The sequence below is a fragment of the Musa acuminata genome, chromosome BXJ1-6, assembly GCF_036884655.1.
Source record: "Musa acuminata AAA Group cultivar baxijiao chromosome BXJ1-6, Cavendish_Baxijiao_AAA, whole genome shotgun sequence".
NCBI lineage: Eukaryota > Viridiplantae > Streptophyta > Magnoliopsida > Zingiberales > Musaceae > Musa > Musa acuminata.
In genome coordinates, this window is record NC_088332.1 from 43,241,700 (window position 1) to 43,261,131 (window position 19,432).

The window sequence follows — 19,432 nt, forward strand, 5'->3', positions numbered from 1 at the left end:
TTCATTGCAATGCACAAGCGGGACCCTTTGATGGGCTTGGCCTATTTGATCGTAACGTGAGTTGTTGTAAGTTTAGACAACGGGCGTGACGGAGGATGGTTTGCCCGCTCGTCATGTCGTCTTAACCTTTTCGATCAGACGGTCACGATGGCATCTGTGAGTCTTATGCTGGTATTAAGCCCTCCTCATTGGCCGCGGATATGTTCCTGTCGAGAAAGAATCTTGAGTAGTGGGAGAGCGAAAGGGTGAAAGCAGAGAAAGGGTTTGGGGAAGGCGATTCCGGCGATGGCAGAGCACGCGGAGGAGACCTTGATCGAGCAGGTAATGGAGAAGATCCGCGACGGCGTTGACTCCTCGTCGTCGTCGGACTCTGACGACGAGAAGTCGAAGGCGTCGGTGGTGACGGAGGCCGTCAAGTCCAAGATCAGCCGCCTCTTCGGCCGGGAGAAGGCCGTCCACCAGATCTTGGGCGGCGGAAAGCGTATGATCTTTCTTTTCCACCTTCGTTTTCTCCCTTTCTTGAATGCGATCTTGAGTACTCCGATCTACGCAGTTGTTGTTAGCTGCGATCTTGGAGTTCTATTGCGCTTGCGATCTGTCTGGATTCTCGCCGTAGACATGATTTACTTGGATTTGCATCTAATTTCTTGAAAGGGTGAAAGAAAAGCTTACGGCCTTTAACCTCTTTAATTAAAAGAGTTCGAAAGAACATAGACCGCAACTTGATCTTTTTGTATTGATAGCTATCCAGGTCAAGATCACTTGTAAATGTACCGGTAGCTTACAACATTTAACCTTTCTAATTAAAAGTCTCGAAATAACATAAACCCTAACTCGATCATTTTGCGCCGACGGAAAGAACATAAACCCCAACTTGATCTTTTTGTTTTGATAGCGATCCAGGTCGAGATCACTAGTACATGTACCGATAGCTTACAACCTTTAAACCTTTCTAATTCAAAGTCTCGAAATAGCATAAACCCTAACTCGATCTTTTTGCGCTGAGGGAAAGAACACAAACCCCAACTTGATCTTTTTGTAGTGATAGCGATCCAGGTTAATATCACTAGTAAATGTACTGATAGCTTACAACCTCTTACCATTCTAATTAAAAGTCTTGAAATAACATAAACCCTAACTTGATCTTTTTGCGCAGATGGCGATCCAGGTTAAGATCACTAGTAAATGTACTGATAGCTTATAACCTTTAACCTTTCTAGTTAAAAGTTTCAAAAGAACGTAAACCTTAACTTGATCTTTTTGTACTGATAGCGATCCAGGTCAAGATCACCAGCATTTTTGAAGGAACATAAAATCCTAACTTGGTTTATTGCTACCAGTGATGATCCTGTTCCATATTCATCCAGATTCTTAAATCTATTCCCTTTGAGATTTATCTGAGACAGTTATTCTTGTTTCTTGGTTATTAAAGTCATCAACCTTGGTATTATTTGGAAATATGTTGATAGTTCATATATAATCTTTTGCATAAATGATTGAATCGTCCATGGATCTGGAAATCTTTTGTTGGTATGAGTTCTCAAATAATCTAAATTTCTGAACGTTCAACAGCTGCTGATGTTTTCCTGTGGAAGAACAAGAAAGCCTCTGCTGCTGTGCTTGGTGGGGCCACGGCTATCTGGATCTTTTTTGAGTTGATGGAATACCATTTACTTACTTTGTTCTGCCACTGCCTTATATTGTCTCTTGCTATCATTTTCCTCTGGTCAAATGCTACTTTCTTGATCAACAAGTGAGGGAATTACTACTAGTTTTGTTTCTTATGATCTGCCTTTGAATCAGATGAAACTGTCCAATCACTTACACATGCTTTCTTCATAGTAGGTCTCCACCTCACATTCCTGTGGTGAGCATTCCTGAAAATCTGGTGGTGGACATTGCACTTTCTCTCAGATATGAGATCAATAGGGGTTTTGCTGTTTTAAGGGAAATTGCAACAGGACGTGATCTGAAGAAGTTCCTCATTGTATGGTGCTTGATATACTTCTAAAAGAGATTTTGGTGTTCCGAATTATTTTGGTTTGGTCCTGATTTGACTTTTTGGGTTCAGGTGATTGCTGGGCTGTGGGTTCTTTCAACCGTCGGGAGGTGCTGCAATTTCTTGACTTTGTTTTATATAGGTAATGTGATCTCAGATTCTTTTTTTTTAATAATCTAGATCTATGTTTACCTTTGCATTGTATCTGAACATTGTTCTGCTTTGCTTCTGATGAAGTCTTTGTCACGCTGCACACTGTGCCTTTCTTATATGATAAGTATGAAGACAAAGTTGATGCGTTTGCCGAGAAAGCATCAGTGGAGTTCAAGAAGCACTATGCAGTTTTTCAGGCCAAGTATTTGAGCAAGATACCTAGGGGACCATTGAAAGACAAAAAGTTCCTATAGGCAAAAAGGTACACTGTGGCTCCAGTCCTTGTTATGACCACTTTATTTTGCTTTGAACTCTTCCTTATCCTGAACGAAGTATCTGGTCTTTGATAATGTTAATGTGGTAGCTGGGAGCTATTCCAGGTTTTTATGACATGGATCATACTTATGTTGGTATTATCATTCCAAGCATTAGCATTGAATTGTCTGCCATTTTCACTAAATATCTGATTCTGTAGAATCTACGTTATGGTTTTATACATGTGATGTTTAGGATTATATGAGCCTGTTAGGGTTTATATTCATTTGTTAGTCGTTCGGCGTCATCTTGGAGGATCTTGTAACTACCTAGATATCATAAAAATTGATCCACATTTGAAGCTTATCATAACAATTTCATGTTTTCTGTGGAGTAAATCTTTTTTCATGGTCAGTGGATTTCCTTCTTTTCCATCTTTGTCCTATAGAAGACATCAAAAAGAATCCTCAATAAGAATATGAAATTTCGGTTTGCTGCTGTGTGTATATATACATTATTTTCAGAGCTTTAAGAAAAGGTAAAGGCTATTTAGGTAAACCATTTAACTAACACAAAATTGGAAATTTGTTAAGTCCAGTAACATGCTACATGATAGAAGATCTTGCAGAATTGGAACTATTGATGATATGGTGACTATGATAATCTTGTACTTTATCAATGATACAAACAAATCAGCCTAAAGACGAGAGTCGATGTTGTGATTGATGATAGTGGTCTGTTCTGTTTGCTTTTTCTGTTTTGAAATGTCAATTTCAAACGACAAAACAATTTTCATGTTCTCCAATGACAGGTTCATATCATTTCCATTGTTCCAGGTTTGGACAAGCCAAAGATATTTGATGAACCAGAAACACCTAATTAAATAGGTTAGATAAACTTGATATTGTAGCTGTCAGAAGGAACAAGATATATTTGTGTTTAGCAGTATATAAGTGTTCTCGTCCGTTTGGGGAAGTTCTGATATACATAGAAATATGAATTACTAAAATCAAATTTATTAGATCTATGGTTGCTTGTTGGTTTTGATCTGTCTGAATTTAAAAGAAATGTTTCTTTCATTATTTAATTGTCGTTTTTTCACCATGTTCCGGGATAAAGGCAATGGCCTTTATGCATACTTCCTGACCTCCAGTCATAACATTGGTAGTCTTACTTTTGCTTCTACAGGGTGAATGACCAATCCTCTGGAGAATCGGGTTCAGGTTCAGGGAAGACAATGAGTTTGATTTAGGATTTGGCTATAAATCTGATCTTTTATGTCATAATGAGTGGCTAGGGAGGGTGTTAAGATTGCATGCATCAGTTATATGAATGGTGATAATCTGTGTCACAGAAATTAAATTTCTTCCCTGTAGCAGGTCGTGGGGACAAAATACACACCTGTCAACCAAAACATCTGGTCTAATTTTATGTCATCATTATTAGTTGAGCTAGATGCATACAGTAATACGAAGAGTGCTGCATCAGTCTAGTGAGAGGAGGTTCAAACTAGATAGACAAAATGATGCAGAAAAACACTTGTTGGGGAAACTTCTGATTCATTAGTTGTAAAAAAAAGTTACATAGATAGTAGAAGTATCTTTAATTTATGATTCATTAGTTGAATAATGCGATAGTAGAAGTATCTTTAATTTATGATTCATTAGTTGTAAAAAAAAGGTTTCAAATTAATATTTACATTATGATGGTAGAAATTATTTTGGCCCATGATTCCAAGTTTTTTAATTTGTTAACATGGCATGATGGTAGAAATTTATGATTCATTAAGATATATATGCTAGGGCTTTTGTATAAATATTATTTCTTTTAGCTTAAATCAGCAGGCTTTTGAACTTTAGCTTAATTTGGACTTTCTTATTCCTGATTTATAGGGCGCACACAAAAAAGAAAAAAAAAACCGAAGATTGCTTTCAAACACAACTAGAAGACAAACTTAAATTTTTATTTCACATTTTAGAGAGTGCTGATGTCTTAGGACGATGGCGAGATTTTTTTTAATTCGCAATGTCACTTGTTCAACACCGTCATGTTCCGTTACAGTTAAAATTTTGAACAATTTTAATGGTTAGTAGGGTGTTTGAACAATTTGCTGCTTTGCAGGCATGTCAAGTAAACAATTATTATGTAAATTGTTTACATGTAACAAGTGATAGGGATTCCTAGATGAGTAAATGTGTTCAGATAAATTGCCAATAAACAATTATTATGTAAAGTAAATTTTCCATAAAGAACCATTTTCTTCCTTGATGAAACAAAGAATTATTAACGTCAAGATTCAAAAATTTTCAATTAAGCCGTAGTCATACATCATCCACAATCAACTAATTATGAATTAAGTAGCAAGCTGAAAGGCTCATGACTAAGTAGTTATTCCATGTCTTAAGTAGAAACTAAGAGAAGAACCACCAAACTCATCAAATTCCAGGCATAAAACTACAAGCCAAAAAGGGAGTAAACAGCAGCCACTTCTATATAGTGTTTGATGGACAAAATCACACCAATTGTAACTCAAAACGTCACTAGACCAAGTCACCAACAAAATTCACCAGAAGAAAGCAATTTAAAAACAGAAACTGACTCTACGCAATTGAGATGCTTTAAATCTGTATTGACAAAGTCAAAAAATAAAAAGAAAAGGTGAACTCTATAAATCCAGACAAGCATCGCATCTTACTCCACGCACAAATCCAGGCAAGCATGCTTCGCATGAATATCTGTGACATCATCAGACTTAGCACACTTCTGAATTCCAGGATTGTTAGCTAAAAACCTTTGACATCAGACTAAAGCGAACATATTATTGCATCTATAGATGAACCTTTTATCACAATCTACAACTTGCTCATCTATTTGGATCACCATCTAATTATTTATTTCATATGCTCCATTGGAGCACAATTTTTGCCCCAAGCAAAATTGACACAAAGTTGTATTTGGCAGCACTAACAATAATCCCACATGTAGAACAATGCCCCTTATTCTATGCAACACTCGTGAGAAAACTAAGCTGCAACACAAATATCTCACCTTTTTCAGTTTTATACTCCTCCCGAAACCATTACAGTTAACTTTGAAAGAGTTGAGCAAGTAATCAGCTATTGCTACTTCAGCTAGTCCTAACTTACCGACAAGAATGCAAAATTGGAAGTCAGCTAGCATGGGCAACTCGGGCATAAATTTTACTGTGGCATAAGGTACACTTACTTGTATATAAAAATGGATTATATCAAATTTCACATTAGTAAAATAATTTAAATCCTGGTTTTCGTTTTAAAAAATTAGGCAAAAGGTAAATTTTTAGTGATTTTATGTCTAGAAAATTCGGGAAACATTAGTTATTAGAAAAAAATATCGTTGACATTTTGATTAGCTCAATATGGTTCAAACCCATATGTGTATGGTTGTCCGAAGTGCTTTCGAAGTGAAAATGTAAAGCTTTGAAGGTGTGACTTGCACGAAGACCAAAATCAAAAGAGATTTTTTTTTTGACCAAAATTGAAATTAAGTTAGTAATCAAAAGTCATCAAATGTGAGTATGACTAGTTCAAAAGGAGTCATATCTTTTGTGATTGTCTTCCTCATTATATTACATTTCTTGTCATAATGGATGAAAAGAAAGTTTATGCTTGTCTAAATCTTTATCCACGTAAAATAGATGAGTGGAAAGTGACGAGAATTCCACGATCACGTGTCAATCGATATTGTATTCTGTATCATTGGTGATGACCTAAGGTGTATAGATAAAGAAAATTAAGTTAGAAGAAAACATTTGAGTTTTTTGTTCTTCGAGAAAATCATAAAGGTATATGTGTGATGAGGATATGCTATACTTTAATTTATATATAATAAAAACTCAGGAAAATAAAATGTATATAAAAAGACTTATTGAAATTCTGCTGTAGGCTACGAAGAAAATATGCAAGATTAACAGCGTGTCAAATCTGTCAAGTCAAATCCAGAGCAAAAATTTTGAAGATGTACAGACTTACCAATTCCTTTGTTCTTTCTCTCTTTCTGAATCAGCTCCTTAACAGGACGATATGCTGCTGTAATGCAGAGATTCTGTCCACAATTATTGAGGAATTATCATCCATATATGGTGACTCTGTAACCCAAGAAAACATAACTTACCTTAAGATCACTACCAGTATATCCGTCTGTGACTGCTGCAAGCTCCTTGTAGTAGAGTCCTTCAACCTTTTCTTTTGACAAAAGCTTCCTTAATATTGATTCCCTGCTCTCCTGAGATGGTAGCCCAACCATAATTCTATTGAATACAGGAAATCAGTGAATGGGAATACACATCTTCTTAGGAATAAATAAATTTATCTTTTGGAAAGAATTGTGTAGAGATAGAGTAAACAAACCTGTGCTCAAAATTGGAAGGTCATTTTAACCCTCATAATCCACGTCAAGATTAATCACTCAGAGGAATGGGTTCAGAATAACTCTCTCATTCAGCCGCATGAATAGTTGATCTGAGACAGTTAATTAAATAAGCTATGTGTAATGGCCAATAACCAGCACAGGCCACATGAAAATTATCTACAAAACAGTTTTTCCAAAGACTTCCTAATTCATATTTTCTCTGCCACCAAAAATTTAGGTAAACTATCAAGAAACTCTAATATTAAAATACAACCAGCTAGATTCGCATTTCCTCGTGGCAATTCACTCAGATTAGTAACTCCGAAAACTTGACAGAGACAAATTTAGCATGCTAGTAGAATCAGATTACCTTCTAGTATGGCAAACATATAAAGTAGCTTCTAGGTTGGCGCATGGAAGAACTGCTAGATATGATAACTATTTCTGAGGTTCTTGGAACCGAAGACGAGGGAGACCGAAGAAAAGAACTACCAGATATGATAATAAAGGAGCTGAGGCTAGCAGCTTCATTTTTTGGTTCAGTTCACAAAGAAGTTGTACTTTACAGTTCTGCCATACAGTATGGACAATATCATGTTCTGATTGGCAGTTTGCAGTTGAGATTCCTCTATTAAAGGATCAAATGGGTCCACCTGGTATGATCCTTCAAACAAAAACAATTATTATCAGTTTGCCTGTCCCATTTTGCTTCTTCAAATAATAATTAAGCTATTAAACTATGTAGACGGAAGGAAAAATGAGGCAACAAACATCAAGTGATAAGAAAAAGCAGAAATATTCTTAGCACAGTTGCAGATGACGAATTCAGCAAAAACCTCTTTCAAGACTAAATTAAATGTAAGAAACACAGCTAAAAAAAAAGAGGTGTATACAAGCACGACTAGTTTCATATGGCAGGAAGTGACATTGACAATTATTTCTGACGCCAAGAAAACTCAAGATTACTCTGCTTCCTTTCGACATCATGTATAATACTAAAAAGCGAAAAAGGGACCCGTCAGCTTTTCTCGATTCAACAATGATATGAGGTCTTCTCGGTTTTGGAATTTTCATTAGCACCAGCCAAAAATGCCAGCCTTGCACCAGAAATAGAATATTATAAATTATTACTAAAATTCTAAGCGGTATTTCTTATAGAGTCCGCGTCTTGATTATTGCCTTCCGAAATACTCGGACAAATTCATTGGTAAATGAGAAAAAGCTATAACTATTCAATTATAATTATAAGCATGTTAAGGATTGTCCATCTGATAAAGATCCACCCCTTGTTTGACAGAAGCCATAAAGTAATCACAAGAATAATAACAGAAGGGATTGTGACCTAGCGGTTGACATCCGTAGGATGCCCAAGAATTTGCCCCAGGTAAGGTTGCAGGATCAGAACAATGTAAGGGAAATAATAACAAGCAGATACAGAACACGAAGAGGACCATTAAAATAGATCTGGAACACTCTTATCATCAGATGGGAAGGAAAGACAAAAACAAGCATAACTGTGACAATCAAGATTGTTATCTTTTCAACAGGAAAACAAAATCAACACCCAAATCATGGTAAGAAGACGAACTAAAGAAAAACAAGACAAATTGCCACCCAAGGCCGTCGTGATCCAAATAAACACACATCTAAAGAAACGATCCGAGCGTTAAGCTTTTACCTAAGGCAATAAGGGAATTCATCGAAGGTAACTCCGGTCACCCCCCCGTCCTCTGCTCCATATCAGAACCCAAGAAACCGTCCTCCAGGGTGCACCCGCTCAAATCGACATTCAAAAAGTGCGCGGAATCGATCGATCGCCTACCAGTACAGAAATCGGTGGAAGGATTCAAAAACAACGTGTGCGGATTGAATCGAGAAGAAAGGAGCGGAGGGTTCCAAGAAACCGAAACCGAAACCGAAACCGAAGCCGAGAGAGATCAAGAAATGGGGTGAGGTTCCTGAGGGCTTCTTCGGGCTATTTATATGAGCAGATGGAAGAAGGTAGCTTTTCTGTTTGAATCTGTTACCGATGCGTGAAGCTCAACCGTCCATCAAAAGTACTTAACTTTTGATATATATATATATATATATATATTGCTATCGATTAAATTCTATTATGACTCAGTTGAATTTTATAGATGACTTCCTAATTTAAAAAAATAAAAAAATATTTTGCTTGCCTTTCAAGAAAATATAAATATTAAATATTATAAAAAACAACGAGCTACGTCAGCTCACCCCACTTCACCTCTGCGATGTGAATTAAATCATGGCGTGAATCGCTACATTACGAATAAGAAAGCTACGGGATACAATATTAAGACATTAAATCATATAAATGCTATCGATGTGCTTACGTTACGTTCTTCATACAATGTATAGACATTCCGACATAAACGGACCCTATACAAATTTACAACATCATCATACTTCATCACAGGTTGTACCTCAGTTTAACCCAAATCAAATGTCTGATCAAACTTGTTGTTAAGCTTAAGAGTGTTGGTTGAAAAAAACAGAAGTACGTGGTCTTTAATATTCAATTTTATGTCAAGATAGTACACGGTTGAGGTAACTAAGGAGATGATGGATTCAAATAATCCCACATCGGTTAGCTACGCGACTCTATTGAGATGGGAGTGGTATAAAAGCAGGGGCAGTGCTAACAGAAAACTCATACCTTTCTCGGCCTTTTGGCTAAGATCAAGTGTAGTATCTGTTCTTATCAGTTTAATATCTGATACGTGGGTCATCGATCCACTATGATATTAAATTAATTTTTTTTGGGGGGAGGGTCCACTACAGTGGCTTGCCACTGGGTCCCTCGTGCGTCGTCCATCCGTTGCACTGCTGCATGGGCCAGGCGCACCCCGACCAATTCATATGTACAAACGTTTCTACTGCAGCTGCGATGACCTTTATGGTAAAGCTTAGTTTATTAACATTGCTTTATGATAAATGCCTTTCCGTTCATCCAGAGCTAAGATATAAGCCTCTTAATACTGTAATTTCGTTTACGAAAGCACCATTCTTATGCTCTTCTCGTCTCTAAACAAATATTGTGTTTTGTCTTCACTTGCGTTGAAAATTAAGCCTAACGTGAGGTTAGGCTTTTTATTCGCTCGTTAGTTAGACCTCCTTTTCATTCATATCATATGATCTTATATCATTAGTTATGACTAATGACTCTTCATGCATATAGTCCACGACCAAAAAGTTTGGCATTCATAAAACTAAAAAAAAATGGGTATATACATTCAGACAAATTTACAGCCAAATCAAATATTGGGTAAAAGATAACCTCATAGGTATTTGTTATGAAAAAATATCATTAACATCTTGGTTGATCCATATGTATATATGATTATCTGAAGTATCTCTAAGATAGATTTGAGGTGACTTCAATATTGACTGAGAAGTAGCTTCATGATGAATCCGAATCGGAGGTGGAGGTATAGAGTTTTCGAGATAAAAATATTACACTCTCGATGTGAAAGTATTGTGCTTTCGATATGCCACCTGTATGTAAACCAGGGTCAAGAAATTTTTTTTGATTTGATCCATCCGAAATTTAAGTTAGTACTATGACATTTTCAAATATGAGCTTAAATAATTCAAGAAAAAAAAATATTTTTTTTCTATTTATGATGTATTTTTATACCTTAAAAAAATAAATGAAGTTTGCAATGTCTTTTCTTATTATAAATAAAGAGGAGTTTATGATTATCTTTTTTTTGAGAACATAAAATTTAAAATTATCAAGAAAATTTATGATTATCTTTGTTAATAAATTATTTTTTTACTTTGAATCTTTGTACAACGGACGAAACGAACGATGACTTGAATGACACATGATGACTCCATGTCAACTGTGCTAAATTTTCTATATCAATATCCAATGTATTAAACAAAATATTGTTTAACAAGATATCATACTCGTGGAAACATAAAGATCGTACTGCATTTTAATTCACCCAAATTAAATCTTGCGGAGTTTCTTCATCGACATCATTTATAGAAGAGCTGCAAATGAGAAGCACTTGAATTCACTTATAGTGATGATTTGTGTCTGTAGCATCATTTTTCTTTATTCACTCGAGTTACATACATAAGTCCACGACAGCCCATTTATATGTGATGCAGTCTGTCCTCCAGACCACCTGATGAAATGCCGAACCATTTCCTGGGATCAGCATTCTCTTCTTGAATGACTGGCCTTGGCATTAGATTTGGTTGATACCCTGAAGGAAGAAGTGGGGCGGGGGAAGCATTCAGACTTCCAGGTTATCTTTGGAAACCGATGCCTCCATTTCCTTCGTGTCTGAGTTAATGGATCTCAGATGGGCAATGAACTTGCTGAACTTTGGCCTTTTCTGGGTGATGGCGATGGAGATGTCGTTGGGGAAGAGGTCGCGGAGGACAAAGGCATGAATGATGGTGGAAACGAGCAGGGCTGTGACGGTGAAGGTGGAGATGGCAGAGAAGCCTACAGAGAGTGCCTGGGTGAACGCATTGGTAATTTCCATCGAATACTTGATGGTTGCAATCGAGAAGCCAGTCATTGGGAAAGTATACGCCCACCAAGCCAGCGAGAACCTGCCAAATCAATGGACAGAGTCAGTCACAGCAGCAGAAGAAGCAGAGCATCTTCTCCGATGGAAGAACAAATCATCACCTAAAGCCACGGAAAAAATTGATCCTCACAGCCTGCAAAAAGAACACCAAATTCGTGCGAGTGATTAGCAACACCAAACTCAGCAAAGAAACGGAAGGTGATGGAGAGATGATGACTCACGAGAGAGACGTAGAGGAAGAAGGCAACGAAGTAAGCAATCCTGGAGCCGTAATCGAAGTCACCGTTGATCCTTGCCCAAGCCATGCAAGCGACACTGGGCGCAGCAACGAACAGGAAGAAAACAGGGTGCAGCTCCTTGGGGAGGGTCTTGTTGGTAGGAAGCCTCTGGTACAGGGTAACAAATAGGACCGTGTAGTGTGCCAATCCAACGGCGAAGAAGAAGATGGGACCTTCTTTGAGCCCCAGGGAGGCGCCCACCAACGCGCCGACGAAGTTCCCTACGATGGACAAATGGTTGGAAGGGTTGGCCACCTTGGACAGCCTGCGTTGGCCTCCCGACATCCACTGCCCATAGATCTTGAGCTCGAGGCAGAAGATGGGAACCATGAGGGCGTACCAGACAGCAGCAGGCGGCGTCTCCGTCACCGACGGCGGCACGCCCTGCACCAAGAACAGGCAGGCGATCCAAGGAGCAAAGAAGAAGTTGACTCGGACAGGGTGGTAGTACTCTCGTCTGACCGCTTCGAAGTAGAAGATGACCTTTAGGGCGTAGATGAGGGACACGGTGCTCATCAGCACCAGCGAGATGCACCAGAGGACGAGATTGACGGTCAGGCTCACGTTCAAGAAGCTCACCGACGGCGATGTGGCCAATGCCTTCCATAGGATGGCTTGGGTGCTCAAACCGAGGCACATACCGAAGGAAGATATGGGAAACCGGAGGAGGAAAGGCCATTTCTTGTCCTCGGGAAGCACCGACACCTCCGATACCTGCACGAAACAGAGGTGTTCAGTATGCCACAAGAAGCACCGAAACAGAAGAAGAAGAAGAAGAAGAAGAAGAAGAAGAAGAAGATCGAGGAAGAATCGAGCGTGTCGCTTGAGGTTCATCTCGAACCTCGGCGACTAACAGTAGAAACATCAGGCATTAGGAAGTCCTACAAAAGTGTTTGATGTGCATTGCTAGCATGCCTTCCTCTCAGGATGCGAGCTACTCAACATCCTGCATAACTCCTTACGTTGAGGTTCCTCGGATTTAGATTACACATCGATCTGTAACTAAATCTTCTATAGAGGGATGAAGACGATATGAATGATGGCTCTTGTAATCATGAGATAGAGGGATGAAGATTGAATACCCTAAGAGTGTCCAGTTCAGGTCCTTCCAAAGCATCGAAGTAGCGATCTACTGCGGGCACAGGCTCGACTTCGATAATGCTGGAGTCATTAGCCTCGTCGTCGGGTTCTTGTGGTTTCCCACGCAAGTTGGACAACTGCCTCTCCAGTCTTCCAGACCATGTCTTGAATGAATCGAAGCGTTTGTCCCTCTGGTTATCATTCCCTGACATCCTTCGACTCTTCTCAAGTGGATCAGCAACGACTCTACCATTTGCCATCACCTTCCCATTGGAACTTACCGGCAGAATAGGCTGAGAGAAGGACTTCCCCTGTTTAGGTTGCTCCGACTCGGCAGCAGTGGGAGTAGCAGATCGAGCAGGTTGAGCCGTCTCACTTGCTCCGGATCCCATTTGGTTAGCTTGCAGGATATGGAATCCGGAAGGAGAGGCCGGAAGGCTTACAGAAAGAGCGTATGACAGATTGCTGCCTTCCTGTGCTGCTGATCTTACCGGAGGAATGCTGATCACAGTGGCAGGAAGATGACAGCACGCGTCTTCGGATCCCTGACACAAGAGCACACAGATTTCTAAGCTTCATCACAAATCCGTATACAAAATCAACAGAACCACACAGAACAGCTGACAACGTACTTTGCCCGCTGTTGTCTCTCCCTGCGGACCGGTAATGCCACACGCAACACTGTCGAAGCCAGCAACCTTTTCGGATGCAGCACACTTGAGAAGAGATGGAAGTTCATCACAGGAAACTTGCTCCATCGGAACCAACTGCACATCATCAGCTCAGCAGATTCAAACAGCTATTACTGCTACTAATACTACTACTACTACTACTACTACTAAAAGATCATACGTAGCAGACGTTAAACTACATCAGATATCATAACAATATGTGCACTGCCAAGTTACCTAATAACAAAGCTTGGGCCGGAAAAGGAAGCACAATGAACGAGGGCGGCTTTTCTTGGTATATACCGACGGGGAAGATGAGATGACAACAACCCTAACAACCACTTGACTAGGGTGGAAAGAAGACGAGGAAGAGGAAAAGGAGAAAAGGAACACTGCTGGTATGGCAGCGACGGAGCAGAATATAGCGGCCTAACGGCGAGATATTATCTCTGGAACCCTCGCGGAGCTTCCCCTGTCGCCATCGCTCTGCGGTTTCTTGACGGAAACGCAACTTTGATTTGTTTAAGCGATGAAAGAAAGCGAGCAGAAAGGCGCGGACTCGCAGAAGCTCGCGGCGTACATCGTTGATCAGTTCCGTATTATTCTAGGGCTCGGCGGGTGGAGCAGAGCATCGACCAGGGGAAGAATGCGCGGGACACTGGCCGCCACAGTCGTCAAAAGAACTCCACGGCTGCTTTGACCGCCATGGGCCAGCTGATGTCCGACAGCACGTGCTGCCACCTTCGTCGACACGGAAGGACGACCTACCTTCCGCAAGTCGACCGTCGACCGCTGGACATGGAGAAACTTTTGCGGATCGGTCCGCGTGTGATCTCTCCATGCACGTGAGTGATCAGAAGTCATGACAACAAGATCGTGGATCCGATCCGATCGATCGATCGATCCACCAAAACCGTCCTCCTCACCTCGAGTTATCCATCCTGCGTCGGTCCCGGTGCATGGGGCCGGTACTCCCGACGTCGGTCATCCCATCGTTGGGCACTGAGGTTTCAGCACTCGGCGCACGTTCTTCACGGACGCCACGAGTCCGTGTCTAACACGCGTGGGACCCATCACGGGGCCCATCATTGTCGCCTATCACAGTCACGGGGAAGCGTGCCGATCGAGCTTATCGATCGAATCGTGTCACTCATGTCATCGAACGCTCTACCGATACTAAATTGACCAGCATCAGTTTCCCGAGCATGAAAAGCGAGGAATCGAACCAAAGCTCAGATATATGTTTATGGAAGGAAGCCAAATCAAAAGTAGCTGTACTCACCGAGTAAACCTAAGTGATTGATTTGCCTTGTTTTCGAGAGAGGAACGCAAGTAATGCTACCCGGAAATCTCCAAAGCTGGCTGTTAAATCAGCAGCTCTCGAATTAAAAGACGGGGGGGAGACTACCAGCTCGGAGCCAACCTCTCACATTGCAAGACCTTCTTCTTGCTTGTGGTTTGGCTTTAAAGACAAGCGAGCAGGCCATGTCTGGCGAGACCGCGTCTGGCTGTTCCAGGAATCTGGTAGCCATTATTATCAGTTAACAGTCCCAAAATGATGGGGACAATGATAAAGGTGTGGATGATTAGCAAGACGGACATGACTTATTCTTGCCATTTGGCATGTACGTCAACCAACGTGGCGCTGGCTCTTCTGGACTCTGCTACATCAGTGGCGTGCATCGCCCCTGAAAGCTGCCAAGGATGATGACCTCACCGGCTTGACAACTCGATCGATAGGCGTATGTCCCACGTACAAGGTCGGCATGAAACGTTTCAGCGACGATTCCATCGAACTAAACGGCAAAGACGCAATCAGTACTTGGGGAATTTATGAAGGGGTGACTCACACATCTGCCAAGCCACAAGTCACATGCATTGTCGCCAGACCAACGAGCATCCCGGGCTGCTAATTACATCGTTTTCCTTAATCAATTCCCCTCTAAATAGACGTGGAACAAATCATTCATGCCATCATACGATGAATCGTGCAGAGTCATATATGACATATGATCAACAAAATACTTTCCTCTAAAAATCCAACCAAACAATCATTTAGAACACGAGAGAAAAAAATAAAAAGACTACATACAATCTGCTATACGGGCACGCATCTGCTCGATCTCGAGCTTTGACACTGGTTGCATGGGCGCGGCCAGTTCCGGATGCCAGTTTATCTTTTGCCAAACGCATTGACAATGATCTAATCAAAACCAAGCATGAGAATGCGAGTTCGAAGATGCTTTCCCACATCTACAAACCTACGTTCCTGACTTTGTCTCTATCTCGACCGAACCAGGCAAAAATGACGTTATCAACGAGAAACATGCACGACTTAATTCCATGTTCAGACATTGCATACCGGTTTCGAGAGACGCCGAAGAAAGGTAGTGTGGAGTGAGGACCTCGGAGACGACCGCGGGACGAAGGTAATGTCAAAGAAACCCGCAGCTACAGCAATGGCAGTGCGATTGCAGCGATCGAGCGAGCTTGGGTTTCAAACCTGCAGTACTAAGACGAGGATGCTGACGACGGTGTACTTGGAATTAGACGGGAAGAACTAATATTGTTCCATGCGGAGAGCTCGGTCGGCGTCGTTCCAAGGTCAGGGAAGATGAACGTTGGTTCTTGTAGGAGGGTGCAGATAAAGAGATAAAGCTCCACACCACGGGCGCACCCAGCAACTCCGTGCAGAAAAGTGAGTGGAAGAGGAATGCTTTTCGAATAGCATGGTGGACGCGCGAGCCCAAATTGACGTCAAAAGTTGAGGGATGGAGTGCGGGTCTGTGTCAGACGGCCGGTTTGCTTCCTGGCTGTAGTAATCTGGCATGGTGGCGAGAGCGACCGAGTTCGTTCGTAGCAGTAGTAATGGACGTAAAAGCATTAAAAGGTGAGAGGACTAAGTGGGTAGCCATTAAGGTCAGGTTACGGAATGAAGGATCCATAAAACAGTTTTATATGACTGCTTTGTGAGAGCTCTCTCTCTCTCTCTCTCTCTCTCTCTCTCATGGAGATGGAGGCCAGCAAAGATGTGGCATGGGCAACAAGTGGTGAGCTTCGCCAACCATGTGTTGCCTCCATGGATCTCTCTTTACGACAGTGTTAGGCCGCGATTGTAAAGCTCCAATCGCAGCAATCTATTTGCGCAGCAGCATGATGTGGTTGAGGAATATTTATGATATATTTACTGGTACATTGGAAACAACACTCATCGATTAGGTTAAATGATTAAGATGAAGTGAACAAAACGTTGAAGCTCACAAGCTTGCTTGCTGCTGCATGGCCCCAAACGTGATGTTAGTCAAAGTCCTTGAAGAGTTTTGGGATTAATGATGATTTGGTCGACTGCATATATATATAGTCCAACTTCTAGAAAGGCTCACTGTTTTAAGTTTGTATTGTTCCCAAAAGTCTCGAGGAGGCGATCGACGTGCACTTTGTTATGTGCGTAGTGCGAAATATGCGTTAATGGAAGAGAGAGAGAGAGAGAGAGAGAGAGAGACCTGGAGGAGTTGCACAGTGCATGTTTTCGTGCATTAGGGTTATGGAAAGATTTCAAAACTATAAGAAAAAATGACGACGAAAACAAGAAAGACCAAGAGATTAATTAACGTGTGATTGATTATATATAAATATAATTGGATGGTTTTTCTAAAAAATCTCTTTTTTTTTTATGATGTCTCTATTTTTTGTTTTTTCATTTGATATATTTATTTTCCTCTAATACTCTAAATGCTCTTCATTGTCATTTTTTATTCCATTATCGACTGTGTTGGATAAGGCTACCTCCCTTTCGTCCTGTCATGATCGTCTTTATTCTATCACAAAGTCTCATCATTTTTATCTCGTTGTGGGTGCTTCTGCCATTGCTATATCCGTCTCGTCATTTCAACTGAGTAACTTTCATTTCATCGTAGCCATTTTTATCCTATCGTGAGATGTTCTACCACTTTCAACCCATTGTTGTCGTCTCTTTCCCTTACACGAGGTCCATTATTTTCATCTCCCATGTGAAAAATATTTAGGATATTAGAAAAAAAATAAAGATAACAAATGAAAAAAATAAAAAAAGACTTTTTCAAGAATATCATTAAAAAAATATTTTATTGGTGACAGTGAAATTTTTTTTAATTAAATAGTGATTAAGATAGATGAATGAATATTCTTGAACACTATAGTTTGTATTCTTATTTCAAATCAACTTTTAATTTATCTCTTTATTCTAAAAACATGAGCATGTAGATCATAGTATGCTCCAATAAATCCTATTTGTAATTGTGCTCAACGACTTCTTCTTTCTTGACTCGAAGCCACAACTCGATGAGCTTGAAGAAAAACATTTTCGATTTCTCAAATAAAATCAAAGTATATTTTCCCTATACAATAGGAGAACTTTATAAGCAAATAGTCTTATCTTTTTAATTACCTAAATATCTACAAAGATGAAGACCATGGAAAAGTATCCATCACTTGAAATCATTAACCCCATTAACTGACATGATAGCTTGAATTATGGATGCAATTATTGACCTTAACACTTGAAGACTGAGGCTTATGCAGGCCTTCGACTCTCCAGAGATAACAATTTTGAAAAGATGATTTTTCGTTCGTGACTGCTCTTCTCAAGAGGTATGAGAATTCTTAGGAAGATGATTTGATATGATCGAGATGGAGGATTAATCCAATGATTTGTGGTCCTGAAGCTTTTATTGCGGGCTTTAGCAGCAGAACACCAAACACGTACCAATGTCACTTGTCCACTTATCATCATTATTATTATTATTCTATAATTATCATTAATGCTCATCTATCATTAGCAGTGTACTACGTGCAAAATAAAACGTGGATCCATCATCAAAGCACGTACGCACCCAAACACTCGCCCACTTAAGTCGTAATCGAAGTTGCGACGTATCCTTCAGCTACCTGTCCTGTACTCTCTTTCTAAACCCGATGAAATGATGTAAATGACGTGGATGGACGCAAATACCAGGCGTCGACTGAGCCGACCAATAGCATCTCGATACGTAGGCCAGCCGCGGGACCCACGGTGGATCTGTTCCACTTGCGTTTTGGCCGAGCCGTTGATGACTCTCTCGCTTTCCGCAAAGGAGAGTACGGAGTTACGCGGCACAGTGGCCTCGTCACTTAGCCCGTTCTTTTGGTTAATGGGAGACAGACTTACTCCTGCTCGTCGTGCCCGGTGGTCCAACACACATAGATGACGACGACGACGATGCAAGTCTTCGACCTACTTATGCCACCGATCCTGGTGTGTATACGAAAAGAAGACTGCATGCAGGAGAAGAGTGGGTGAGACTGGCCTCTCCAATTTTGCATCGTTGATCCTTGGGATGAGGAAACGATCGTGTCCCCTAATAATATTTGCACATTTTACACTCAAACATCGTGTTCCAATGGTTTCCCCAATCTCATCGTACGCAATGAGTTGGGTCACAACTCAAGACATTCCTATTCATTTTATTTTCTCCTAATAGAAACCTATTATCCACATAAAAATATAATTTCCACGGTTCGTAGAGCCATTCACAACCGGGTAGGAATGTTTGGGAATACGTGTTGGTCGTGGTGCGCCGGGCCCCTGCAGCAGTGCAACGCAGAGGCGACGCGCGAGGGCCCCAGTGGCAAGCCACTGTAGTCGACCCTCCCCCAAAAAGAAATTAATTTAATATCATAGTGGATCGATGACCCACGTATCAGATATTAAACTGATAAGAACAGATACTACACTTGATCTTAGCCAAAAGGCCGAGAAAGGTATGAGTTCTCAGCCGGCACCGCCCCATCTCTTATAGCGCTCTCATCCCAACCGAGGCCAGAGCTAAAGCGATGTGGGACTATTTCGTCAGTGTGTTAGCTCCCAGCTTTTCTTCACGGGGGAGGAGAAAACCTCACATCACATCATGATGATTAATCTCAACCATCTTGAAATTATATGGCAACTATCATCACTCACTAAACCCTATTATGAATATAAATTAAGCCCATATGTCATCTATAAACTTATCTTTG

General features: G+C 40.6%; 3 protein-coding genes and 2 non-coding genes across 9 annotated transcripts; 2 read left to right on the forward strand and 3 right to left on the reverse strand.

Moving 5' to 3' along the window:
• The first annotated feature begins 194 nt into the window (after positions 1-194).
• On the forward strand, positions 195-4,024 carry LOC135581416 (reticulon-like protein B1). Of its 3 annotated transcripts, XM_065189121.1 has the most exons (6): positions 196-481; positions 1,573-1,753; positions 1,846-1,987; positions 2,072-2,141; positions 2,237-2,414; positions 3,596-4,024. In XM_065189121.1, exons 1-5 carry the CDS (start codon positions 286-288, stop codon positions 2,404-2,406), a joined length of 759 nt encoding a protein of 252 aa, XP_065045193.1. In that variant the 5' UTR covers positions 196-285; the 3' UTR covers positions 2,407-2,414; positions 3,596-4,024. The 3 variants fall into 3 exon arrangements, with proteins under 3 accessions (XP_065045191.1, XP_065045193.1, XP_065045192.1); XM_065189119.1 differs by lacking the exon at positions 3,596-4,024 and having other exon boundaries at positions 195-481; positions 1,843-1,987; positions 2,237-2,612; XM_065189120.1 differs by lacking the exon at positions 3,596-4,024 and having other exon boundaries at positions 2,237-2,612.
• A 760-nt stretch (positions 4,025-4,784) lies between these two features.
• Positions 4,785-8,797, reverse strand: LOC108953129 (uncharacterized). The gene is made up of 6 exons (XM_065189122.1): positions 8,475-8,797; positions 7,167-7,460; positions 6,796-6,906; positions 6,560-6,695; positions 6,418-6,490; positions 4,785-5,142 (listed from the first exon to the last, which is right to left on the reverse strand). The coding sequence occupies exons 4-6, from the start codon at positions 6,689-6,691 to the stop codon at positions 5,099-5,101; spliced, it is 249 nt and encodes an 82-aa protein (XP_065045194.1). The 5' UTR covers positions 6,692-6,695; positions 6,796-6,906; positions 7,167-7,460; positions 8,475-8,797; the 3' UTR covers positions 4,785-5,098.
• Positions 8,798-9,472: 675 nt separating this feature from the next.
• LOC135677950 (U2 spliceosomal RNA) lies at positions 9,473-9,670 on the forward strand. Its single transcript, XR_010514782.1, has one exon. It is a non-coding gene; the product is annotated as a U2 spliceosomal RNA (small nuclear RNA).
• Positions 9,671-10,735: 1,065 nt separating this feature from the next.
• Positions 10,736-16,012, reverse strand: LOC135581421 (S-type anion channel SLAH2-like). Of its 3 annotated transcripts, none has more exons than XM_065189123.1 (6): positions 15,762-16,012; positions 13,361-13,495; positions 12,731-13,273; positions 11,592-12,362; positions 11,472-11,503; positions 10,736-11,392 (listed from the first exon to the last, which is right to left on the reverse strand). In XM_065189123.1, exons 2-6 carry the CDS (start codon positions 13,484-13,486, stop codon positions 11,068-11,070), a joined length of 1,797 nt encoding a protein of 598 aa, XP_065045195.1. In that variant the 5' UTR covers positions 13,487-13,495; positions 15,762-16,012; the 3' UTR covers positions 10,736-11,067. The 3 variants fall into 3 exon arrangements, with proteins under 3 accessions (XP_065045195.1, XP_065045197.1, XP_065045196.1); XM_065189125.1 differs by lacking the exon at positions 15,762-16,012 and adding an exon at positions 14,682-15,276; XM_065189124.1 differs by lacking the exon at positions 15,762-16,012 and adding an exon at positions 13,637-14,389.
• Positions 16,013-18,983: 2,971 nt separating this feature from the next.
• LOC135677949 (U2 spliceosomal RNA) lies at positions 18,984-19,181 on the reverse strand. Its single transcript, XR_010514781.1, has one exon. It is a non-coding gene; the product is annotated as a U2 spliceosomal RNA (small nuclear RNA).
• Positions 19,182-19,432: the final 251 nt, after the last annotated feature.